Genomic DNA, 27102 nt, shown 5'->3' with positions numbered 1-27102 from the left:
GCCCAGCCCACTTCCCATTTATTTAATAGCAACAAGCTTACATGCAAGGAACCCAAGGTGCTGGTTAACTCTGGTCAAAGGAGGCCCCTAACTCAATGACATCAGATCCCCCTGGGGCTTATTAGTCGTTCAGCCTCCCCCAAACGAAATGGTGCCAACATCTTCCACCAGGCTATTTCCAGGCACTGCCGTGAGGTCCACACCTCGCTAGGTGAGTACACTCTAGACTCCCAGAAGTATCTGCTCGATCTCATAACCCCCTCTTGCCCCATCCTACAGGAAGAAACCCATGAGGAGCACAATGTCCCGAAGTCTACATTCCTAACCAGAACCACAAATCAGAGTCTGCAGTCAGGGGAGAAAGGGGCAGGGCAGGCAGCTCAGTAAGAAGGGGGTTTCCCACGGCTGTCTCTTGGGCTTGTTTCCCATAACTGGGTGCCTAGACACTCATACCTGATATCGGCAGCCCCACATCTGAGCTGGCAACCTCAAGTCTGAAGACCCCTTCCCTGGCAGGGGTCCATGTGCCACCAAGCAGGCCAGGACTGCCAGGCTTTACATCAGAGAACTGAGTTTCAGTTACCACAGTGAAGGCTGGCAGCACAGAGCACAGCTCAGTGCAAATCAAGACACATTTCCCAAGTCCCTACACACCTCAGTGCAGAGATGAGTCAGCTGCATGGCCTGATGAGCCTTCATTCACACCTCACCAGCACCTTCTACGGGTTTACTCATCCACAAACTCCCCCACTAAGCTGGCTTTCTGGAGCACAATACACCTCTCATTCACTCTTATATTCCAGAACAGTGCATGAAACCCGGCCAGGAGGGTGGAGGGGGAAGCGGGAGGACACCTGTTTGTTGAGTTGGTGCATTAATTCTCTCCTGGGGCCCAGCACTGAAAAAACAGCCCCATACCCCTGCCTACCTCCTTGACCCCAAGGCCAACCATCCTCCCCTGACACCATGTTCCAGGCACACCAGCCTCCTCCTGGCCCTTGACCACACCAAGCTTGATTCTGCCTCAAGGCTCTTGCACAAGCCAGTCCCTCTGCTGGGAACACTCCTCCAGGCTACAGTGGCCTTCTCTTCTTTCAAGACTTAGCTCAAAAGTCACCCTCTCTGGGAAGGCCTTTCCCAATCACCCCACCTAAAGAAATCACCTCCTCCATACTCCCACCTCTCTCTCACCCACTTCCAGTTTTCTTCTGAGAGCATGTCTATTTGGCGTGTTTATTATCTTTCTCTTTCTACTAAAGGAAGCCTTCTATTTTCTTCCCTGCTCCTTCCTCAGTGCCTAAAACAGTGCCTGGCACACAGCAGATGCTCAATAGTCACTTGAGTGGGCCCGGCGTGGTGGCTCACGCCTTTACAGGACTTTGGGAGGCCGAGGCAGGGAGATCACTTGAGGCCAGGAGTTCGAGACCAGCCTGGCCAACATGGCAAAACCCTGTCTTTACTGAAAATACAATAATTAGCCGAGTATAGTAGTGCATGCCTGTGCTCCCAGCTACTCAGGAGGCTGAGGCACAAGAATCACTTGAACTCAGGAGGCAGAGTTTGCAGTGACCCAAGATTGTGCCACTGCACTCCAGCCTGGGGGACAGAGTGAGTCTCTGTCTGAAATTTAAAAAAAAAAAAAAAAGTCACTGAACAAATGGACAAAAGAGAAAATCAATAGCAAATTCAAGATGAGGAATATCTAACACGGTCGAAAAATGGAGAGAATAAAGGAGAGAAGAAGAAAGGTACAAAGGTCAGAAAGAATTGTAAAAAATATGAGATACTTACCCAGGAGTACAATTTTTAAAACAGCCATCATTCAAAAGGACTTAAATGGAGGGGCTAGGTGTGGTGGCTTACACCTGTAATCCCAGTACTTTGGGAGGCCGTGGTGAGTGGATCATCTGAGGTCAGGAGTTTGAGACCAGCCTGGCCAATATGGCAAAACCCCGTCTCTACTAAAAATACAAAACTTAGCTGGGCGTAGTGGTGCACCTGTAATCGCAGCTACTCAGGAGGGTGAGACAGAAGGATCACTTGAATCTAGAAGGTGCAGGTTGCAGTGAACCAAGATCACGCCACTGCACTCCAGCCTGGGCAACAGAGCGATACTCCGTCTCAAAAAAAAAAAAAAAAAAAAAAAAAAAAAAGGGAGAACAGTTTGGCAAGTCACACACACACACACACACACACACACACACACACACACTCTCCATCTCCATGCTCTTTGACCCAGTAATTCCATTCCCAGGAATTATCCCAAGAAAACGAATTCAGAATAGGAACAAAAATAAAGCGCCTGTATAAAAACTACTCCATTCACATTGTTTATAAATGCAGACATCTAGAAACAACTGAAATGTCCAATAACAGGGAAAATGCTTTGCCAAATTACAGTAGATCCACTAGGTACACTATCATGTGGCAACTAAAATGACTAAAAGGAAGATAATAGGGAAACATGGAAAAGTGTTTTGGAGTAATGCTACATGAAATGGGGCGGGGGGGAGGCGATGGTGGAAGCACTGAACTCCTTCTAAGTACCAGGCACTGTCCAGCACTCCTTCTGTATCTTGGTTCTCAAAAGAATCCAAAATTAACCTACTCTTACCCCCTTTTAACAAACAAGAAAAGTGAGGTCCAGAGAGCTAAACAACTTGCCCAAGGTCACAGAGCTGGCAAGGAATGGAGTCAGAATATAAATATGGCATCCCCACCCCAGAGTCCCCACATATCCTGGCACCCTCAATGCACACCTCAATGTCCTACCAAGTGCCTGAGGGGCCCTTTCCCATAGCAACATCACAATTGTGTTGTGGAGGCCAAACTCGGAGACTGAAACAGTCAGCAAAAAGCGACTGGGCACCTGAGAAATGCTTGCAAGAGAACATAGCAAAAGCCAAAACAAAACACAACCAACCAAAAGAAAACTACCTGTTGGGATCAAAAAACCATGGAGAAAAGAAATGAGAAAGCGGTCAGCAAAGCCAGGCTTCAGGAACGACTGTGCAGAGCCTCGAGAGAAGAGCCGGGAAGGGCAAGGAAGCCTTTTACAGGTGCTGGATCCAGGTTCCAGGCTGGAACCGCAGAAATGAGGGTATGCCTCGGGGCACCCAGAGAATAGCACCTTCCTGTACTCACCAGTTCTTCTCTCCAGGGCCCACACGCAGTGAAGTTCAATCAATGTTAGCTGAAATACACTTATAATGGGAACAAGCAACAAGGAAAAGGAAGGGAACAGACACTAGAGGCATGGACAAGAGTGGACTGGAAATCAGGACATGCACAGTGGGATTCTGCTGGGTCTGGGGGCCCCACTTTGTTAAAGACTCTCATCTCAGTCTCTGGCAGGACTGCGGGGAGAGGGAAGGCACTCAACTGTCTGAGAACAGGTTTCAGGTGCAGCAGTAGACTCAGGTTAGATAGTGAGATGGACACTCTGCAATGTACCTGCTGCCAGAAGCCAGAGCAAGCTTAGGAGAAAATAATCAAGATGGCTTTTCACGGGAAAACACAGAGATTCCTCCCAGTCTGCTGAAATAGGTATAGCTCAGCCTGGAAGCGGAGGGCTGGATGACGGCCCTGGGTCACTCTGCTTCCTAGAGACGGACTGCCCAGGGCCACCATTGCCAAAACAGAGCATAAATACCCCAGATCACTCAGGATTGGCCACGGGCCAGGCACGGTGGTTCACGCCTGTAATCCCAGCACTTTGGGAGGCCAAGGTGGGTAAATTGCTTGAGCTCATGAGTTGGCCTGGCCAATATGGTAAAACCCCGTCTCTACTAAAAATAAGAAAATTAGCCAGGCATGGTGGTGCTTGCCTGTAATCCCAGCTACTTGGGAGGTGGAGGCAGGAGAATTGTTTGAGCCCAGGAGGCGGAGGTTGCAGTGAGCTGAGATCTCATCACTGCACTCCAGCCCAGGCAACACAGCCAGGCTCCATCTCAGGAAAAAAAAAAAAGTATATATATGCCACAGTTGGTTATTGCTGAAGCTGGGGAATCACTACACAGAGGTGGTCACAACATTCTCTCTACTTTTGTACAAGTTTAAACCTTTCCATGATAAAGTTAAAAAGAAAAAAAAATACGGCTGGGCGCAGTGGTGGCTCACGCTTGTAATCCCAGCACTTTGGGAGGCCGATGCAGGCGGATCACAAGGTCAGGAGATCGAGACCATCCTGGCTAACACAGTGAAACCCTGTCTCTACTAAAAATACAAAAACGAAAAATTAGCCGGGCGTAGTGGCAAGCACCTGTAGTCCCACTTACTCGGGAGGCTGTGGCAGGAGAATGGCATGAACCTGGGAGGCGGAGCTTGCCGTGAGCCGAGACTGAGCCAATGCACTCCAACCTGGGGGGACAGAGCGAGACTCCATCTCAAAAAAAAAAAAAAAAGAAAAAAAAACCCCATAAATTCAGACCTAGGCATTCCACCTGATGGAGCACAGGGAACTTGACCTCAAAACATAGCTCTCTGATATAATAAGCATTTTAAACTAAAGGCCCTAAGAGATTAACAGACACTGAAAGAGACTTTTCCTCCATCTATAAAAAGAACAGATGGACCCACCAGGGACAAAGATTGTTTTTCATTCCCCTCACTGTTATCTCATTATCTATTGCAGGAAAAAAGACCAAAAATGCAACCACACCCTAAGAGACCCATTCACAAGATAATGTCTATCTCTTAGGATCATTCAAAGAAATAGCGGGGTCCCACTGGGATATTAGGTAATCGCTCTGTGATTTTGTGATACACCAGGGAGAATCAATTCATACGCCATTTCTCTTAGTCATCTACATGTTGTGAGTGATTTTTTCAGTAAACCTTCAGGGGGCAAAAAGCAAGTTTTTCCCTTAGCCCCTACACACCAAGGAATCACTATGGCCTGGCCCAGGGTTTGGGGCTACGCCCAGAGCTGAGACAAAGGCAACTAGAGTCTTCAAGATTATCCTATGCTAAAAGACTTTCCAGCTGGAGGAGAGAGGAGTTTGCAAATCCAAGTTGGGTGTTAAAGGGAAGGAATTAAGCCTGCCGGGGTTCAAGTCACAGCTCAGTCTCTCCTTAGCTATGTGACTCTGGGAAAGTCATTTAACCTCTGTGCGCCTCAGTTTCTTTATCTGTAAAATGGGGACAGCGAGAAGACCTTCCTCACAAGGGTGTTGTGAGAAGTAAATGCTACATAAAGCTTAACAAGGGGGCCAGGCACAAAGCAAGCTTGTCATAAAAGTAAATGTCAGCTATTATGACACATCCATTTTGTAACAGGTATAGATATTCGTTTTGGAAACCACATACATCCATTTGACTCAGCGACCGGGGAAAATGAAACGGGGTGGAACCAGCGCTCTCTTTCTGAAACCTCAGGCAGCAGTGTGGGAGCCTTGACTCCGGCGCACCTAGAGTGGCCCCAGCCGGCCCAGGCCTCCATTGGCCAAGAGGCCAGAAAGAGCTCCTCCTTTCAAAAAGTCACCACCAGAAACAGGAAGCTGCTTCCTTTCCTTTCCATTCAGAGCCAGCATTTCCTTTTTTATTTTAAAAAGCATTCCTCATCTGCAGCCCAGCCCTCTCCCCCAGTCCCCTGCAGCCCAGGCTCAAATGCACCCACAGCCATCTGCATTTCTCTTGGATTGTTTTCTGCCCGTCAAGGGGATCATGAGGTTCCTGGTAGACCCTGAGCAGACCATGCCCTTAACACCAGGGCTAGGAGGAGGCAGGAAGTGCGAACTCCAGGCAGGCAGGCGGGCGGGCACACCTCTCTGGGCAAGTTTCCTCTTCTTGTTAGACGGATTCAGTGATACATGTATTTAAGTGCTAATGTGATGCCCAGTAGACACCCTATTTCCCTTTGTAAAGCACCTCCTTCAACAAAAGGCAACGTCTCATGGCTGGCTAAGTCTTCAGGGATACCAGCCTCTCTTCAACCCACCCAATTTTATTTGGAACCTCAAACAGCACCTCAGTTTCATAAAAACCTAAAATATAAACACAACACTTGGTTGTAAGTGAGCCAACAGTTTCTTGTCTCTTTCTCTGCTCAAGGCTTAAGGCCGTGTCTCCCCAACTACGTTCAGTGGAAGAAAAGATCCCCTGGACAAATAAGTGTGAGAACTGCTGCTGCAGGACTTCTCAGAACCTTTAAAGCACAAATCCTTATCCACAGGGATCTTCAGGAGGGAGATGGCTGATGCAGCACAACTTTCTTTCACAGAAACATCTTGCAGGGTACAGTGTGAGATACAGAAAAGCTGCATTGAGACTTCAGAAGGGCCGGGTCTTGGTGGGGGAGGGCCCGGTCTTGGTGGGGGAGGTGTGGGAGTTCTCCAGATAGCACCTAATGTGTAAGAACATACAGGTTGCTTTTTTTTTTTTTTATTGGCAAAACTGCGTGTGCACCATGAATGAAGCTGGTCTCCCTTATCCATATCAAAACTAAACCCAAACTAATTGGCTAAATTGGGACTCAACACCTCCAGGAGCCACGTGGAAGAAAGTCCCTCCGCCCTTTAAAGTAGCTTACCTCATCATATTTGCGGAAAGCAAAACGCTTATGACCAGTATACTGCTAATATAAGTCTATAGATAATGCTGTATGAAAAATTATTTTTCCCCATCATAGCTGGCATAGTCCACATTTTGCATTACACTTTCCCCCTTTTTTTGTAATTTTAAACTCAGGTCTTTTTCTCTTCTTTTTTGAAATTTTAATCTAATTATACAAGACGGAGTCTCAGTATGTTGCCCAGGCTGGTCTCGAACTCCTGAGCTCAAGCGATATGTCCACCTCTGCCTCCCAAAGTGCTGGGATTACAGCCCTGAGACACTGTGCCCAGCCTTAAACACAAATTTTAATTCATTCTTACAATTATTCTGAGGTTAGAAAAATGGAAGGGGAAGAAAAATGGCAAGCAGGTAGGCTGACTTCAGCTTCACTATTTGGAAAGAGAGTTTGCTCGGTTAAAACACACTACTGCCCACCAAGGCCAAGACAACAGAAAAATACAGACTTATACAAATAGATTTTATATGTGACAGCAGTTTGAATGGAGACTTTTTAATGCAAATGACAAACAGCTGTGCCTGGGAATAAATGACAACGAATTTTTCTATCTCAACAGCTGTCCTGAGAACTCGTCTCTACATCTCTACCTGCATTCTGGAATCAGGGAGAAAGCCAAAATGGATGCCAAGACACTAGATCAGCCGTGTCCAACCCCCTGACAACAAGGACTTTTCCACCTATCTGTGGTGGTGGGTATCATGAAAATCATGCACAGACCTTTTTTTTTTTTTTTTTTTTTTTTTTAAGCTTATCAGCTATCATTAGCATTAGTGTATTTTATGTGTGGCCCAAGAGCATTCTTCTTCCAATGTGGCCCTGGGAAGCCAAAAGATTAGACACATGTGCACTAGATTAAAAGGATACTCCTTCTGGAAGGAATTGTAAAGAACTTCTGACATTGTCTTGACATGAAAACCAATGGATAGTGGGACAGAATGCAAAATCTGCAAGAATTTTTCTTGAGTTTTTTTTGTTTGTTTGTTTTTTTTTTTTTTTTTTTTTTGAGTCAGGGTCTTGCTCTGTGGCCCAGGCTGGAATACACTGGTGAGATCGCAGCTCAGTTCAGGCTCAAGTGCTCCTCCCACCTCAGCCACCGTAGTAGCTGAGACTACAGGTGCGCAAAACCACCCCTAGCTAATATTTTATTTTTTGTAGAGACAGGGTCTCACTATCTTGTCCAGGTTGGTCTCAAACTCCTTGACTCAAGGGATCCAGGATAGGATTACAGGTGTGAGCCACCCACCACACCTGGCCATGTGCATGAACTTTGAAGACAAACACAAGGCCCCACAAAAGTTAAGGTTTTCCTACCTAATTTCCAAGGGATCTTTTGATGCAAGGATGAGAAGCCCTTAAAAGTACACAGACAACTCCAAGGATTCAAGATCGTTCATTCGGGCTGAGCCAGTCCACTGGGCAGACTGACCTTCAAAGAAGGCCCACCCGGCCAGGCGCGGTGGCTCACGCCTGTAATCCCAGCACTCTGGGAGGCGGAGGTGGGCAGATCATGAGGGCAGGAGATCGAGACCATCCTGGCTAACACAGTGAAATCCCATCTCTACTAAAAAATACAAAAAATTAGCCGGGCGTAGCGGCAGGTGCCTGTAGTCCCAGCTACTTGGGAGGCTGAGGCAGGAGAATGGCGTGAACCCAGGAGGCGGAGCTTGCAGTGAGCCGAGATCGTGCCACTGCACTCCAGCACTCCAGCCTGGGCGACAGAGCGAGACTCTGTCTAAAAAAAAAAAAAAAAAAAGGCCCACCCATGACATACCCCAGATGGCTCTCCAAGAATCTCTCCAGTCCTCAGGGTCCCTAAGGCATTGGGACAGAGCTAGGAAAGCAAACCCATTTGCTTTCTCCTGCAGGAAACCCCTTGAGAGCAAGACCTCACAATCAGAGAAGGACGGAGTGGCTCACCCTCAGTCAACAGGCCAGGCTCAAGGTGGTATAATGTCTTAACCAAGGGTGTGGGCCTCCAGGTCTGACTCCCAACTCAGTGCTCCTTTAATAACCACCCCTTGTTAATTCTCCTTAACAGGGGCTCCTGGCAAGTCAGTTCTCCCTCAGGCCTTCAGTTTCCTCACCTGGAAACTGAAGATGAGAGGGCTGAACCAGATGCAAATTCCAAGACCCTCTGCAGCCCTAGGAAGCCACAAGTCTACTAAATCATCCCCAAAGCCAGGCACCCCAAATAGCACTATGATCAGTATTTGTAGTTAGGGATGCGACCAAGGATGCAGTTAAAGTGACTTTCATGAGCCTCAAGTGATCAAGACCTCACCATACGGTTATGTACTACCAAAGCTGATCAGTCCCTGGACACGGAGACCTGAAATCCAGCCCCTTCCTCCGCTATCTTGGAGCAAGGAAAGGGCCTTCTTCTAATCGGTCAGCCCTGGGGGCCCCCCTTTGCTACAGGTAACCATAAAAACTAGAAGCCACAATGCCTGACACATAGCCCAGAACCTCAGACACAAGCAACCACAAAACTAGAAACCATAGTTTCTGATACTTATCCCAGAACCTCAGCCACAGGACCATGTCCAGCCTCTCAGGTCACTGCAACCTCCACCTCCCAGGCTCAAGTGATCCTCCACTTCAGCCTCCTGAGTAGCTAGAACTACAGAAGCGCACCACTATGTGTGGCCAATTTTCTATTTTTTGTAGAGCCAGGATTTTACATGTTGCCCAAGCTGGTCTTGAACTCCTAGACTCAAGTTATCCACCAGCCTCAGCCTCCCAAGGTGCTGGGATTACAGGCATGAGCCACCGCACCCAGCCCCAGCCTCCTTTTTAAACTCTGGGACGTCAGTGTGATTACAGATGCAGTGGCAGAGGCATAAATGTATGAAGGCTGCCATTCCTGCTTAGGAGAGGGGGATTTATGATGCTACAAAGATATTAAAGACTAGGACAGATATTAAACGTATTCATATACTTTGACCCAGCAAATCTCACTTCTAGGAAGATACTTGTTGCAGCATGGTTTATAAAAGCATGACTTGGAAACAGCCTGAATGGTCCATACAGGGAAACCGGTTAGATGAATTTGTGGTGTGACCACACAATGCAGCCACTAATAGTGCTGATGCATATGTATATGTGCTGATATAGACAGAAGACATTTACAAGGCAATGCACATGGGGTATGTGCCACAAATATACACATGTACATTTGTATGCAAATGCAGGAAAAATATACAACAAAATGTGCACGGGAATTAACTCTGAGAGGCGGCATTATGAGTGATTTTCACTGTTGTACATCTAGTACTTTCTTTTTTTATAGTGAACATATATCATTATATATTTTTTAAATATTTTGATTAAAAGTAGAAAGTTAAAGAATATACTTTTTATCAGAGGAACTGTTCAGAAAGAATAAGACAGGTAGCCATTTAAAAAATTATGAGTAAGCCGATCTCTAGGCAGCTTCTCCTTTCTCAGAATGAGACAAGCGCAGAGCTAGCTGCATCATGGTGCTGAGAGAGTCCTGTCTTTGAGGATGTGCTGGCCTGGACATTAGGGAAGCAGACCCATGCCCGAACCCTGAGGCTGCACAGCCTGGGTGACCACAGGAAGCCCAAACATCTAGACCTGAGCCATGGAATGCCCTCAGCCCAGCCCTTTTTATTACTGGCCATTTCCTTGATCTCAGCAACCATGGCCCTGCACAGAATCTCCCCACCATAGCAACAGCTGTGGAGTTCTGAACATAAGTTCTCCATAAGACCAGTCAACCCGGGTTCAACCACCTGCTGAGACAGTCTCTCTATCCCTTTGAGATGCAATTCCCTCATCTGCAACATCAGGATAAAGCCTCATAGCATCACTGTGAATGTTAAGGTGCAACATATGCTGAGAGCCTAGTGGAGTGCTCGACATAGAACAGGTGATCAAGCACGTTCCTCATCTGTGTCTGCCCTCTCTACTCAAAGGTCATTCCCCTAACCCCAAAGGCACCTATGCAGCTTTCCCTTTGAATTAAATGTAAAAAAGATATCTCAACCCCAGCCTATTCTGAAGGATGGCCTTTTTAAAAGGCACAGCTTAGAGAGACTTGGCCACAGGCTTTGCTGCTTCTCCCCAGCATTGCAGACACTGCCACCATGGGCCAGCTTCTCTGCATGGTCCATCTCCAGACACATCCAGCGGGCAGGAGTAGAATACCTGTGGTGCAGAATGCCACTTTCCTGGATTTTGAGGCAGCCCAGACCACTCCAAGAAGAGGAAACAACCCTGACGTGGAAGACGGCATTCCCATAGCTGCAGGCAGCAAACCACACCTCCTGGTACCCACGTCAACCCAAGCTGCAGATCTGATAAGACCTCTCTCCGGCACCACCCAGCCCTCCCCAGGCTCACAGCCACTGCGGGTCCCCCTCTAGGCTGCCTCTGAGAAACATTTGGGAGATAGGGAAAAAGTTACCCAGGTGAAAGTGGACACAAAAGGGGCCAGAGCCCCAGCTCTGTATCTCTTCAGAGATGGCTGGAGCCACTTGGCCAGAGGGTTACAACTGTGGCCACAGAGCAGAAGCAGAGAAACGCCACACTTCGAGACAGTGGCTGGCTGGGAAAGGAAAACCAGGTTTCAGTCTCCTTTCTGCCAGGGACCTGCAACTTGGTAGAAGTCCCCAAGACTCTGGGAATATTTCCCAGAAAACCAGGAGGTGGCTCACACTTGTAATCACAGCACTTTGGGAGGCCAAGGCGGGTGGATCACTTGAGGCCAGGAGTTCAAGACCAGCCTGGCCAACACGGCGAAACCCTATCTCTATTACAAAAATAAGCTGGACATAGTGAGGAATGCCTGTAATCCCAGCTACTCAGAAGCTAAGGCAGGATTGCTTGAACCTGAGAGGTGGAGATTACAGCGATCCGAGATCATGCCACTGCACTCCAGCTTGGGCAACAGAGTGGGACTCTGACTAAAAACAAAAACAAAAACAAAAAAAACAGGAGGTTGGATGGACCAAGGGTTCATTGGGGTTCCCAATGCAGGGTCCTGCAAGCTGTGATACTAGAGTCATTACTGTGCCCTGCCTAGCTCCTTCATTAGACTAGAAGTGTCCTTAAACCCCAAAGACTGGGAGAGTAGCCCACCTACTTCAGAGCCCTTGCTAGGTGGCAGCCAGCCAGGTAAGCACATCGACAGTAACTAAAGGTCTGTCCAGGGAACGTGCCTCCACACACCGTAAGGACCCAATCTACAGGCATGCCACCCCTCCCCTCTCCCAGCAGTTCCATCGTCAGATGCTCCTAGGAGGCATAGGGAGAGCTCAGGTCCCCCACATAGCAGGGCTCTGACCTCTGCCACAGCAGAGCTGTGTGAGGGCCAGGTCTCTCTGACCTTCCAGGTGGCAGGAGGGCCTCCCTCTGACCCCTTGCGGCTCCAGGGCAGCTGCTCAGGAAAGCGGCCCAAGGGCAGAGACTGAACCTACCACAGTTCCCAATATTGCCTCCAGTACAGCCTGACTCTACACCTACCACAGTTCCCAATACTGCCTCCCCTCTGCACCTACCACAGTTCCCAACATCACCTCCCCCAGCAAAGCCTGATGGTCAAAGTCCTTCAGCCCCTTTCTCCACATCAGCTTGCTTAGGAGGGATTTTTCTCCGCAAGAACACAAGGTGGGGAGACTCAGCACGGCACAGCCTGTCTCTGGAAAGTACTAGTAGGCTGGCAGGAAAGGGCAAGTCACAATGTCCCTGGAACGTACATCTCCATGAGGTAACATGTGTCTGCTTCCACACACCCTTGTCTCCCCAGCACTGGCCAGATTCAAAGGAATGAAGGTAATTATTACTGGCATAGGTTGCAGGCCCAGCTATGAGGCAGGCCAGGTGTCCCTCCGTGAGCATATCTGGGGCATAAGAACATTCCCGTTTGGCTCGGTGGAGTTTTCAGGCCCCTAGGAGGGTCTAGCAGAGACAGAACGCCAGGTCCTGCCATGATGAAGTAGCCTCACAACTGTTTACAGATTAAGACTCTGGTTTCAGATTGTGCCTCCCTCCCTTTCTATTTAGAGAGGGAAAATGTGTATGATGAAGACTGCTGATCTCCAGGAACGTGTGTGAGATTGAGAAGAGTCAGGTACACTGCTGGGCACATAGGCAGCAAACGTTAAGTCAGCTCCTTCTACCCTTTGCCATACAAACTGGACCACGACACAGAGAAAAGCTATCCCCAGGTAACCAGACACGCTGACCCCCCACACCCCATCACAACACGATTTCAGGCAGCAGCAGCCCATCTCCAGTCAGGGACCTCCACGGACATCTCACATGCTGCTTCTCCCACTGAGTGCTTATATAATGAAGGCCAGAGTGAGTTGGGGCTCCTAAGATTCTAGGTAAGTCCAACACAGTTACACAGGCCAAGCCCTCCTGGTCAGATCCTTCTTCAAAAGTCAGGAATCCAGTGTTGCAAGCACAGTCTCTGAGGTTATGAGCTGGTGTGTGGGGAGCCCACAGAACAGGAAAGAATGCTGGAGTGGACACTGCCACTGGCCCACCTAGCCCCAACACAAGCTGCTGGGGGTGGACGGCCCCACCCAGCTTGCTGAGATTGTTTCCTGGCTTGTGTCACCCGCCTGTATGAAATGAGAGGCAGCTGCAGAAGTACCTTTCCCTAAAATCCAGATTTACTGATCCATAAAGTAGGGGTTAAGTCTCCCTAGCGAGGGTCTAGTAGGGGTTGTTTCCCTAGTGGTGGCCTGTGCCATAAACGCTACTGGACCCTCCCTAGGGAAAGCTGCCAGGCAGACTCTTTTGGTAGTAACAGCATGGACTGACAGACAAAACGCTGCAGGTGTGAGCAGTCTCGTTCGTATTTTACGTACAGGGGAGCTTGAGATTCAGAAGTCATGGGACCTGCCTAAGGTCACACAGACAGAACCCAGGCCCAATATGAAAGCCATGGGGCTTCCTGTTCACCACGCTGCTCCTATGGCAAAGATTCTTATAATAAACTTAACCCCTATGTTATGGGTTCAGTAAATCTGTATTTTAGAACCATTCTTAGAGGGTTATTCTTAAACAGGGGTAGTATAAAAACAATCACAAACATTTGATTTCACCCAACCAAGTCTCATTCTCTAACCCAGAGAATTTCGAGCCTCCAGAGCCCTCAGAGATCCACTCCAGCCTCCTTGTTTTGCAGGTGAGGAGGCTGAGGCCTCTGGGATGAAGTGACTCATCCAAACTAGCTGGTGGCAGCCCCATGGAACTTGCTCCAGGGGTCTAAATTCCCATCCCCCAAAACAACCCAAGCCCTGCCTTTTCAGGAAGTGGGTGAACCCGAATCCACATCACGGTGGGAAGAGGAGGGAGCTGCAAATCCCCTGTGGGCCTTCGGATGAGTTCTCTGCCACCAGGGATGATTGTCTAAACAAACACTCAGGAGGGAAGCCACTGAATAAACCAGCTCCAAGACTTAAATAGCTGGATGCTCTAGGGTGTCATGAATGCCACACCGCCATCAAAATGAGAGACTCTGGAAGTTAGGGTAGGACAAAAAGCCATTCCAGAGAATGCACAGCAAGTGGTTCTCCTATACATACTCTGGGAGCCAGGAGCACTTCAGAGCAACGTGGGGACAATCCCACAGAGGCCAACACAGAGAGCATTCTCCAAACCCAGTAACACCGCAGTCCAACCACGCACACTCTGCCGGACAGCGACCCCCTCCTCCCAGAACTGAGCCTCACAGGCCCCCTATTGTGTCAGCTTAAAAACTGAACTTTGCTGGGCAAACACACTCAGCTGTGTTCAAAAAATCAGTTTCTCTCAATACTTGGAAAACTGCAGCATGCATGCAGAAAGGCCGGTTGTAGGGGGTTTTGTTTGTTTTTTAAGCAAAGCCTTGGTCAGTACAGCTTTAGCAACTGTAATAAAAAATAATAATACCCAGCACTGACTGTATTCTTCCAATGTCCTGTGGTTTTATAGCTTTTAAGAAAATAAAACTGAGGGAGAGGCACCCCCGAGCACTTGGGATCAAACAAGGATTCAGGCTTGTGGCATGCCTGGAGGAAGGATTGGTCTTGTAATAATTACCACAATCACAGAGGGCCTTATGACAGCTGGCAGAGGCAATTAGCAATAAGGGGCGGGGGGAGGGTTTAGGGGGAGGAGAAATTGAGGATCTAATAAAACAAAACATCCCCAGACCTGCAGGAGGCCAGATGTGGCAGGGCAAGATGGTGAGAGGTTCCTTGTTCAAGACGGGGCAGCTATTAACTGGTCTGACGTTTCACCGCCCCGTCCCTGGCCAAAATCACATTTGGAATCCACTAGTTGCCCTCATTGTGTATGGACAGGGTGCCCCAACAACCCTTGGGCTGGTTTTTCCAAATCCTTCTAATACTTCCCAGCTATAATTTGAGAGAGGAAGGCCCGCATATCTTATTTCTTCTTTACACTCCAGGCTGTCTCCATCAGAACCCCTTAAACAGTGTCATCTTCCCACCAAAGGCTTGCTTCCCCAGCATAATCCTTCCTAAGCCAAAATCCAATCTTTGGGGGGAAGCAGGGGGAGTCGGCGGGTAATTATTAATACATTTTAAGCAGCGAGCCTCTGTGGCAACGTGAAAGGAAAGCACCAAACGCCTGAATAGCAAAAATGCAGTTTCAGCAACACTTTTTGAAAAGCGGCAGACAAGACCTGGGAGGAGAGGAAAGGAAGGGACAGGACGGCGTCTAGGGCTTGAGGGGAACAGGGGACGACAGGCCTGCGATCACGCTTCAGGGGAACCTCCTCCGTCACCCTGGCCCACGGGTGCTCGGCTCAGTCACACAGGGAAAAGTCCAGCTTGTGACTCAGTGGGACAACGAGTCCTGCGGCCCCAGAAACTGCAAATGGGGTGGGGCGGAGAAGGGAGGAAAGGGGATGTCCGCGCGCAGCCCACTCCGCCCACGGGCCCCTCGAGCCTCTATCCCAGTTCCCACCACGCACCCGCCCCACAAATCCTGCCCAAGGTGAGGGCTGGTCCTGGGTCCTCCGGCTGCCGCATCAGCGAGTGCAGAAGCGAGGGGAAGCCTCCACGGGGGCGACGCGGGCTCAAGGATGCAACTCGGCCAGGAGTGAACTGGGGCCCGGAGGGAGGTGTCCGGGCCGCTTCTCGAGCCCAGCCCGGGTCCCCGACCCCCTTACCTCCAGGGTCCGGATCTCCTGCTGGGTGAGGTCGTTGGACACAGCGCACTTGGTGCGCAGCCCGCGCAGGCTGCCGATAGAGATGTCGATGAGCTTCTGGAGCTGCCCGCACTGCTGCAGCGCCCGGCTGGCCGCGGCCCCTGCGCCTCCCTCCGCGGCCGCCGCATCCCCCCCGCCACCGCCCTCCTTCTTCTCTCCCATCGCCGCCGCGCGCAGCGCCGCTCTATCCATGCCTCGGCATCGGGGCCGCGGCGGCCGAGGCGGGGAGCCCGGGGCGCGGGCGCCTCGGCAAGGAACCCCTGAGCCGGGAGAGATGGACCAGGAGCGCCCCTCGGCGCTGCCCGAGCCGGGACGCCGGTAGAGCCGGCCGCCGAGTCTACCGCTCCTGAGCTCCCAGCCGCTGCAGCAAAGCGAAAGCCGCGGCGATCCGACGGCTGCGGCTCCCGGAGCCTTTAAGCGGCGGCGGGGGCCGGGTCAGGACGGCCGGGCATGCTGGGACTTGTAGTCCACGCCGCACACCTGCCGCCGGCCCCCGCCCTCGGGGCCCGGGACAGCGCCCGCGCAGCCTTCCCAGCCCTTCTCTCCCCTCCCCTCCTGGCGGCCGCGGCGGTTCAGGCGGTGAGGGCGGGCCCCGACTGGGAGCCCCGGGTGGGGCTGCTCCGCGCCGGCTCCTCCCCTGGGCGCCGAGAGTCGAGGGAGCAGCCTCTCCCGATCCGCCTCCACCCTCCACCCGGCCTAGGAGCTTCCCGCGACCCCCGGATGGGGCGGCGCCCTCTGGACGCCCGGCGGGTGTACGTCCCGCAGTTCCTCAGCCGCAGCCCAGCCCTGGAAGATGGGGACCAGGGAGGTTCCAGGATTTGTATGTGGGTTTAGGGGCTGCCATCTAGTGGGAAGGGGCTTACAGCACTTCTCCTGTAACTGGCTCACAAAGCGCTCTGCTCTGGACTGCCTGCGCCAAAAGGATTGCTCAGGCTTGGAGAAAGACGAAGGGCTTTCTTCTGAACCACATTTACCTACCAAAATAAGTGTCCCATTCCTCCGCCATTCCCAACCCACCAAGTCAGCCCAGACACTGGGGACAGCACACTGAATTGTCGGTGGCTTCGGAGCAAGTGGCCAGGACTCAAATTCTGACTCCACCACTGTCTAGGGTGAGACCTTGGGCACGTTCGATTTCCTGTGAATGCCCGAGTCTCCTCGTCAAATAACATTTTCATAGGTTTCCTATGAAGAAGGGTTAATACATGTACAGCACCTAGATTGATTACTGGCACATGTGGCCGCTGGATAAATGTTAGCAATTCTTACTATCTAACCTCAGATCTGAATGTAGCCCTGGACCCAAGTAGTGGCCATGGAGCAGTACAGTACTGCCAAGGACTGGTAGTCCTCTGTACTCTGTGCCTTTCTGTGCCTCCTAACCCAGCAATCAAGCCTCGCCCATCTGTTCACCCTCCTGTCTCATTAGTTCACCCCGTGTGTTCTATTATCTGGCAAAACTGAAAAACCAAGTCTCTGATCAAAGCTCCCACACCTTCATACTTTCAACATCTGTCAACCAGAAAAAAATGTCTCCCCCCTGAATTTTCTCTTGTAAGCTGCTTGATTGCAGAAGCCACTAGCTAGTGTATCATTGTACCCTCTTCCTAGTGCCAGAAACAGTGATGGCACACAATAAAGGCTCCAATGTGCCTCAGGAGCTCTTTCCGCAGGTCCTGTGGGATGTTTCTTTTACCTCTCAGGCCAGCCGAGGGGGTGTGTGTGTGTGTGTGTGTGTGTGTGTGTGTGTGTGTGTAGATAGTTGTTTTTTGGGTTTTGTTTTTGTGTTAGAGGATGAGAATTGGACAGGAGGTGGGATCCAAACGTTATAGACACTAAAACAATCAATACTGGGTAGCAGTTTATATTACACCTTCCTTTAATGTTTTTATTACACCAGCCTTCAAAATAAAGTAAGGGCTGGGCACCGTGGCTCACGCCTGCAATCCCAGCACTTTGAGAGGCCAAGAGGGAAGGATCACTTGAACCCAGGAGTTCGAGACCAGCCTGGGCAATATGGCAAGACCCTGTCTCTAAAAAAATAATAATAAATTTTTAAAAATCAGGTCTAGAAAGCAAAACTATAACTTTAAAATGTGTTTTTGCAAATTAACCACTCCTCTGGAGATTTTCCAAATGCAAGGAGGTTCCTCCCTAACCTGGCCTTTCCCATTGAGAATCATTGGTCCAGTCCTCACTCAACTTATAAAAAGACCCCTGCACGGTATTATGAATTTCTCAACCTGTTACCTTAACCCCACCTGACTCCTTGCAAAGTAGTAACTATTATGAAAGGGAAACTAGTTGTGGTTCTCAAACTTGAACATGCATCAGAATCACCTGGAGGACTTGTTAATTCCCAGAACCATGGACCCCACCTCTATACTTTCTAATTTTATTGATCAGAGGACAGGGCAGGAAAATTTGCATTTCTATCAAGTTCTCAGGTGGTACTGATGTGGTTAGTCTGAGCTCAGTCTCAAGTCTATATTTTGAGAAGCCTAGGTACAGAGGAAGGTCAGTGGGCAGAGAACTATCTTAAGGGACTATTCACAATCCAGCCTGGCTGGTTCAGAGCCTCTGTCCAGCAGCCAGAGCTGCCAGGCTTGAACGACTCACTCATTCTAACGCAATTCACAAAAGATACAAAATTTTTTTTTTTTTTTTTTGAAATGGAGTCTTGCTCTGTCACTCAGGCTGGAGTACAGTAGCATGATCATGGCTCAGTGCAGCCTTGACCTCCCAGACTCAGGCAATCCTCCCACACCAGCTTCCCAAGTAGCTGGGACTATAGGAGTATGCCACCATGCCCAGCTAACTTTAACTTTTTTTTAAAAAAAAATGGAGTCTCTCTACGTTGCCCAGGCTGCTGGTCTCAAACTCCTGGGCTCAAGTAATCCTTTCCCTTCAGCCTCCTGAGGTGCTGGGATTATAGGCATGAACTACCATGCCTGGCTCACAAGAAATTTTCTGGTAAGTGCCTATTTATGCACTTACATCGAACTTGTTATTGCCAGTGGGGCCTGGTCATTATATTCTCCCTCTAGGGCCACTTTATGTGGGAAGCCACATCCTGAGAAGAGCCACTGCCAGCTTGTGGCGTTCATGCCCACCCATGCCACCACAGGGGTGATGTCAGAGCCTGAGACTGGAAAATATGCCAGCTCCCTGCAGTGAGTCTCTCCTCTGTGGATACAGTCTTCCCTCTGATTATCAAAAGCATTCAGCAGGCTACAGCTTTCCTTCCTCACAAATGGCCTCCAGCCTTCTTGCCTGGATTTGAGTCATCTGTCAGCCACAGGTTTACAGAACTGCCCTTTAGAGATGAAGAAACTTTTTTGTTTTTGTTTTTTGTTTTTAAGAGACAGGGTCTTGCTCTGTTGCCCAGGTTGGAGTGCAGTGGCACGAGAAAGCTCACTGCGGCCTCAAACTCCTGGGTTCAAGCCATCCTCCTGCCTCAGTCTCCTGAGTAGCTGGGACTACAGATGCCTGCCACATCTGACTAATTTGTAAATTTTTTGTAGTAACAGGGTCTTGCTGTGTTGTCTAGACTGGTCTCAAACTCCTGTTCTTGGCTTCACTCTCCCAAAAGCGCTAGGATTACGGGCATGAGCCATGGCACCTGGCCGAAATAAGGATTTTTAAATAATCCCTTCATTCATCCTTTTAACATTCAGTAAGCATTCATGAAGTGCCACTTACATGGCAGGCCCTGTTCTGGGCTCTGGAAAAGAGTAGCGAACAAAACAAAGATTCTTACCCTTAGGGAATTTATGCTGTGGTGAGAGGAAACAGACAAGCAGATAAATGCACAGTGTGTCACTGGTAACAGGTGGTATGGCACTGCAGGGAAGGGGACAGGGAATATGGCCTTTACAACTTTGAATAGAGCTGTTTCAGAGAGTGGGGTAGTCAGCTCTGTCTCTGAATCGCTGTATGACCTTGGGTGAGTCTTATATGACCTTGGGCAAATCTCCTAATCTGGTAGCATGGCTTCTTATTTGCAAGATGGTGATAATGTTTTATGAGGATGAACAGATTATATAACATAAAGTGATGGTCATAAAATAAGGGTTCAGCATGTTTATTTATTTGATAAATATTTACTATAGGTCTACTGAAACTGTTCCAAATGCTTAACTCATTGAACTATGCTTTACTTTCTTCCCCACTTTCCAGAATGAATCTCTTCTAGTTAGATGAATTCATCTATTATGTGTTGATTCAGGGTTTCAGCATCATCTCCAGGTCCTTGAGGCTTTTTCTGAGGCACCTCAGTAGAGAAAGTTTGCTTATTCCCTCCTTCCTCTCCTCTGTCTCAGGTCCCTCCATTGCTTTTCCCAGCTTGTCTGCATCCAAACAGCAACAGCAGCAGTGGGAACATTTTTGTGCACAGGCCCAAGAAGCATGAAGAGGACACTTACCATGTGCCAGGCTCTGGGGTAGGCTCAGAGTGAAGGAAGCCTAGTCCTTATCCCTGTGGAACATATATGAAGGGAAGGACAGGAAATGAATGTCAACAAATATATTATCAAAATAAACTGAGACTCATAAGTGCTATGCAGAAGAAGAGAAAAGCAAATAGCCGAGAGTCTCTGGTGGCTAAGGCACTTCACTAGATGGAGTGGACAGAGAATGACTGTCTGACCATTGAACTAAGATGTAAATAAAGAAAAACAAGTCATGTGGAATATTCCAGGAAAGGAGCACTCCAGGCAGTGGGAATATAGCATGCAGAGGCTCTGAGGCAGGAGCAGCTTGGCATACTCCAGGAACAGAGTGAAGGCCGGAGGAGCCATAGCAAGATGAGGGAGAGGAGCAAGGGCTGGCAATGACGTGGGAGAGCTATGCAGGGGCCAGATAAAGTGGGACATGGGAAGGAAGTTTGGATTTTTCTCCAAGCCTTTGTTACTCCTAATGCGGTCCAGGAGCGCAGCAACTGCATGACCTGGGAGCTTATTAGAAACAGTCTTGAGCCCAACCCCGAATAACTAATCACAAACTGCATCTTAGCAAAATTCCCACATGATCCAAAAATATATTAAATTTTTAGAAGCACAGTACTCTAAGAAAGCCACGTTCTTTGCAGGTGGCGAGTTTTAAAGATCCCTTGGGCCGTCACCTGGAGAGCAGATGGTAGGGAGGCAAGGGCACAGCCATGGCTCTGGTTTTAAGACAGCTGCGGTGGCCCAAGCCAGGTGGGGAGCAGGAACCGGGTGAGAGTGGAGGAGATGGAGGAAAGAGAGGGGATAGAGGACATGTTTTGGAGACAGAGTCAACAGGACAAGCTGATGGATTGAATGTCAAAGGAGGAAAAGAAGAATTCCGGCCATCCTGACCGTGTAGCCTCCACTCCTCCAGAGACACCACAGGGCACTGTGGGAAGAGCCCTATCCTACAGCCAGGTGTGGCCACACCCTCAGGTACCAAACCCACTCTCCCCTACCCACCCCTGCCCCCCACTCCTAGCGTCATCTCAGAACTCGGTAGGTTTCTGTTAGAGCCTGAAGCTGTACACGGGGAGCTAGGGGTTCATGGATTTCACCTTCAGTTAAATCAGTCAAGAAATGTATGGAGCCACCCTGAAGATATATACATTCTTTTTATTGCTATGATGTACACCTGTGCACATTCATTCATTCATTCATTCAACAAATATCTACTGAGCCCCCGGTATGTGCTCAGCACTGTGCTCAACTCTAGGGATACAGCAGTAAACAGTAGATCGTGTTATAGTTTATAAAAGGACTTTCAATCTATTTCAGCTCACAGTAAACCTGTGTTGTCTTCCTAAAGCTAGAAAGGGTGCTTAAGCCGGGTGCTTTCTCTCAGCTAGAAAACACCGTGGGTTCCCTGTTGGCCTCAGAGTGAAGTATGAATTCTTGAACCAGGGCTACAAGGTCCTGTGTTCCCGAGCCCTGCTGATGTCTCCAAGTTTATCTGCTACCCAAGGCTGTTTTGAGTGAATGTCCTGGTTTGAAGAATTGATGAAAATAAAAAGCCTGTCTCTAGAAAAAAAAAAAAAAAAACACCCACAACTGAGACCAAATGTCTGGGGGTTTGTGAGCCACCCTCTTGAGGCTGTCTATGAACCCCAGGCCTATAGACAATCTTGTCTCTGTCTTTAACTCAACAATCGTGGTCACACCATGGAGTTTCATGTCACGATGTCTTTGCTCAGGCTATCACTTCTACCTGCAGTCCTTCCTCTCCGGCTCCCTATGTAAATTTCTGCTAATCCTGGAAGTCTAACTCACATGCACCCTGCCTCTTCCCCCATAACAGGAGTAATCTTTCTAACTTCCATGTTCCCTTAAAACTTTGCACACCGACTTATGTTTTATTATTTCCCTACCTGATTCTTTCCCTATCTGGATAGTGAGTCTCCTTGGACTCAGATAGACCCTATATGACCTTGGCAAAGTTTTTCAGCTCTCTGAGCTTTTATTTCCTCATTTGTAAAAATGAGTGTAATAATCCCTCCCCCCATTACTTGAGCCCAGGAGTTCGAGACAACCCTGGATAACATGGTGAGACCCTGTCTCTACAAAATAAAAATGAAAATAAATAAAAAATAATCCCTCCCCTCAGGGTGGCTGAGAGAGGTAAGGAAAATAAAGCAAATAGGCCTGGCATGCAGTAGTGCTTAACACATGTTTGAATAAACAAATGAGGGAGGGAATGCAGTTTACAGGAGAAGAAACCGGGCCTTCTGTCTAGGGATCTGACTCCTGTGTGCCCCTAGGTGCTTGTTCTAGAAGACATATTACTACCATCTGTGCAGCGCAGTCAGACCCAGGCTGTGGATCAGGCTGTAAGAGAAACAAAGTTGAAAAATGGCCTGATTCGTCCGAAAACTGAAGCCACCCAAGTTGTCGTGGGCTTTTTCAGGCAACCTGGCAAGAGACAGGACTGCTCTGGGAGATGTAGGGAGAAACATCCTGGGAAAGCCAGGAGGGGATGTGGGTGCCCTCTTTTCATTCAGTTACCTTCTGAGCCATTTCTCCTCCTCCACTTTCTAAACCCTTGCCCGGCTGATGCCATCAGGCTGAGGCCAAAGAGGGTGAATCATCTGAGGTCAGGAGTTCAAGACCAGCCTGACCAACATGGAGAAACTCCATCTCTACTAAAAATACAAAAATTAGCTGGACATGGTAGCAGACGTCTGAAATCCCAGCTACTGAGGAGGCTGAGACAGGAGAATCATTTGAACCTGGGAGGCAGAGGTTGCAGTGAGCTGAGACTGTGCCTCTGCACTCCAGCCTGGGCAACAAGAGCGAGACTCTGTCTCAAAAAACAATAATAATAAAATATAAATAAATAAATAAATAAATTCATGACCACAAACCTCAAATTGGCACTCCTCATACCTGGCAATCCTACCAACCTTTCCTAGAAAGTTCGTTTTCCTGTTCCCTGAGATGGCTATTTCATACTGTCTTCTATCTGCACAAACTCCCCTGCACTCCTCAGCTGATGGGCGTGGCTCGCCCTCCTTTGAGAAACTGGAAGCCCTCAGGCCAGATCTACCAACCCTCCTGCCCCTGCGCCCAGGCTTCCTGCCTCTCCTCCTGCAGCCACAGAAGAGGTATCCTGCTGGAGTCTAAGGCAATGATTGTCTGCTGGGACTCTGGATCCCAGGCCCTCAAGCAGGCTCAAGGCCTTTGATCCAGTGAGTATCCTGCTTTTCTCTGCATCATCATTTTCTCCTTTTCTGCTCTGTTATTTTTATTCTTTTCTTTCTTTCTTTCTTTCTTTTTTTTTGAGACAGAGTCTTGCTGTGTCACCCAGGCTGGAGTGCAGTGCAGTGGTGCTATCTCAGCTCACTGCAACCTCTACCTCCCAGACTCAAGCAATTCTCCTTCCTCAGCCTCTCAAGTAGCTGGGATTACACGCATGTTGCCATCACGCCTGGCTAATTTTATTTTTAGTAGAGGTAGGGTTTCACCATGTTGGCCAGGCTGGTCTCAAACTCCCGGCCTCAAGCAATCTGCCCACCTCAGCCTCCCAAAGTGCTGGGATTACAGGCATAAACCACTGTGCCCAGCCATCTGCCCTGTTATTCTGATTTGCACACAAACATATTCTAGTATCTCCCTTAAGGGAAGGAAGGAAGGAAGGGAGGAAGGGAGGAAAGGAGGAAGGGAGGAAGGTAGGTAGGGAAGGAGGGAACACTCTATCAGTTAGAGTCCTGGCAGAAATCAGGATTCTCTCAGATGGTTCAACTGTTTCAAAGAGGCTACTAACAAAGTTAAGGGAACAAACAAGGATATTGCAGCAACCAGAGACAAATGAAGGTTTGTAGGGTGACAACTCCCGGCCCAGAAAGGACCAAGGAAAGAAATAGCATCCCAGGAGCCATTGAGAAAAAGGGCAGTCTGGAAGGAACCGCAGGCATGGAGGGGCACACAACTCCTGCCAGAAACAGGGCACTGAAGTAGAGAGGGATGGGCAGAACACCTGCTCTCTCTTTCCTCCAGCCTTCAGTTCTCCTGCCTTTGCCTCCCCTTGGCTGAACCCATATGGAAGTGTTCTACCAGAAGAGCCCCGGTAATCCCGTGCAAAAGGATCTCTCTCCCGGGGCCCAGAGTGGGACACAAACGGACAGTGAATTGATCTTGGATGGGAGAATGGCCAATGCACCTCTCCTCATCCCCAAATCCCCTTCCAGCTTCTGCCCTTTCTCTGCTTACATTTATAGCAAAACTTGTTGGAGGAGTTGTCTGTGCTTGGCCGGGCATGGTGGCTCACATCTGTAATCCCAACTCTTTGGGAGACCAAGGCAGGAGGATCTCTTGAGCCCAGGAGTTCAAGATCAGCCTGGTCAACATGGCAAAACCCCATCTCTATAAAAAAATGCAAAAATTAGCTGGGCATGGTGGCATATGCCTGTGGTCCCAGCTACTTGGGGGACTGAGGCAGGAGATCACTTGAGCCTGGTAAGTTGAGGCTGCAGTGAGCCACGTTCATGCCACTGCACTCCAGCCCAGGTGACAGAGTGAGACCCTGTCTCAAAACAAACAAACAAAAAACAACACAAAAAAAGTTCCACTGTTTTACTTTTGCAAGACTGAATTTCCTCATAGGCATCTAAATATTCTACTGGGTCTTTTAAAGGAAACTTCCTTTCCTATTAAATTTATAGTCACATATATTACACATATATGTGAAATATGAACAGAGAATCTGGCAACCTGGATTTGGGAGTAGATGAGGTCTCATATTATTGACATATAATTCCATAAAGTGAAGACTCAGAATGAGGTCATCTCTTTGCCCCCTCTGGTTCCAGCCTCCATGAGGCAGCAGCATGAGAAATGACTTAAAGACGAGGGCTGCAGTTCAGGAAATTGTTTAAATTTCATTTCTAACCCTCGTTTGCAATGTGACCTTAACCAAGTCACTTTATCTGAGCCTCAGGGTTCTTATCTGAAAATTGCCTGAGTAGGGTTGTCACAGAGATTAAGTGAGCAATACACATAAAGCTCCCAGCCTCTGAGCCCTGCATGAGTAAGCACACTGGAACAGTGCCAATTACTTCCATAACTAGGATATTATTTTCTAGAAGCTTCCCAATGATCACAGGCTACAGAAAGAGGCGATGCACATGGATTGGGGCAGTGAGTTGAGGGCTGGCAGCTGTTTCTGGCAGGTTGTTTGGAAGGGGATGAGGAGTGACTAGAAATGAAGGATGATGTAATGTCCTTTCCAGGGTTAAAGCATTGAAGGGATTATGGCATCCATTCCCACAAATATGAGTCAAAATAAAAATAACACTAAAAAACACAAAACACAAAATCTGAATGTATGGTGAAATGAAAACAGTCTCTTTCTAGGTGTTCCGATTGCACCATTCTAGATAAATTCATTGAAGCTGAATTCATGTTTTCAATGCCCTTGCTCTGTTGCCTGCCTGCAGGAAATGCAGCAGGTGTCTGAGTCCACGGACAAAAATTCGTGGGATCTGAATGCCATGAGATACTGTCACACCTGTGATATAAGTCATGATAATGATCATGCATTGATTGAGTTGGTTTCCTGTTGTACCATTGTTTTTTAAACTCTTTAAAGTCCTTTCACCTATGTCAGGTTGCTTGAACTCCACAGTGGTAGTCAAAAGGGAATCAGTATTAGCTCAGTGGGTTTTATTCATAGAATAACCAGAAACATAGCCTAGACCTCTTTGACATCAGTTGAACCATCTGAGCTGATTATGATTCCTGCCAGGACCCTAACTGATAGAGAGGTCCACCCCTCCCTCCCTCCCTCCCTCTCTCTCTCTCCCTGCCTCTCTTTCCTTCCTTCCTTCATTCCTTCCTTTCCTTCCTTCCTTCCTTCCTTTCCTTCCTTTCTTTCCTTTCTTTCCTTCCTTCCTTCCTTTCTTCCTTCCTTCCTCCCATCCTTCCTCCCTTCCTCCCTCTCTCCTTCCTTCTTGTTTCTTTCTTGAAGGGAGATACTAGAACATGTTTGTGTGCAAATGAGAATAAAAGGGATAAAATGGTGATGCAGAGGAAAGCAGGATACTCACTGAAATGGAGGCCTTGAACCTGCTCGAGTCGTGGGATCCAGAGTCCCAGCAGAAGGTCCATGAATTACAAGCCAATCGACCTTGAAATTGCTCTTTGCCTGGAGACCACCACCACTTTCACTCCTACATAGCAATGTACCACTCAGGACTCAGAAGTCATCTCTTCTTGGAAACCCTCCCTCACCTCCGGGCTGGCCCAGCTCACTTCCTCCAAGCCACCAGCATCTCCCGTGCTTGTCCTCAGTGTCAGGGGACACTCGTGCCTCAAAACTCTCTGCTTGCTTATTCTTGCACTGGCCTGTGAACTCTTTGCAGGAAAGGCCCCACTCACATATCACAGTGCTCCAGAATGCTTGTGGTTCATCGTTGAATTGAGTGGGTCAATTTAACACAGAGATCTTTCACAAGCTGGATTTAATGTCCTGGGAGGATCCATTTTATGGTAAGTAGAGGCAACACTAATCTCATCCCAGGTAGGAGACAAAGACCCCTCTGCCACCATCACACACCCATGAACACAACACATATTATGGTAACCATGGTGCCTGAAATTCCACCATTCAAGAATTGTTTCTTGTCTTCTGACGTTCTTGTTCCCCTGGACAGGTGGGACTGGAGTGATGTGGTGGGTAGTTGCGTGCCTAGGCGGGAAGGGGTCTACTAAAGACACTAGGGCTTATGATGATTGTCCTTCCTGCAGCTATGCTCCCCATTTGATGGAGACTGAAATGCCTCATCTGTTCCCTGTGCCCTGGGCATCTGAGAGGAATGCTCAGGAGCTCAGTATCTAGGTTCCTTGTGCCAAAGTTT

General features: G+C 48.8%; 1 protein-coding gene across 2 annotated transcripts in view; it reads right to left on the bottom strand.

The window, feature by feature from the left end:
• The window catches only part of KSR1 (kinase suppressor of ras 1), a 172388-nt gene extending 156073 nt beyond the window's left edge, over positions 1–16315 (bottom strand). For both annotated transcript variants that reach the window (XM_050763196.1, XM_050763197.1), the window contains exon 1: positions 15726–16315. In XM_050763196.1, coding sequence (XP_050619153.1) covers positions 15726–15956 — 231 coding nt within the window. In that variant the 5' untranslated portion in view covers positions 15957–16315. The remainder of the gene's footprint in view (positions 1–15725) is intronic.
• Positions 16316–27102: the final 10787 nt, after the last annotated feature.

The sequence above is a fragment of the Macaca thibetana genome, chromosome 16, assembly GCF_024542745.1.
Source record: "Macaca thibetana thibetana isolate TM-01 chromosome 16, ASM2454274v1, whole genome shotgun sequence".
Taxonomy (NCBI): Eukaryota; Metazoa; Chordata; class Mammalia; order Primates; family Cercopithecidae; genus Macaca; species Macaca thibetana.
This window is presented reverse-complemented; position numbering and strand designations above follow the sequence as displayed.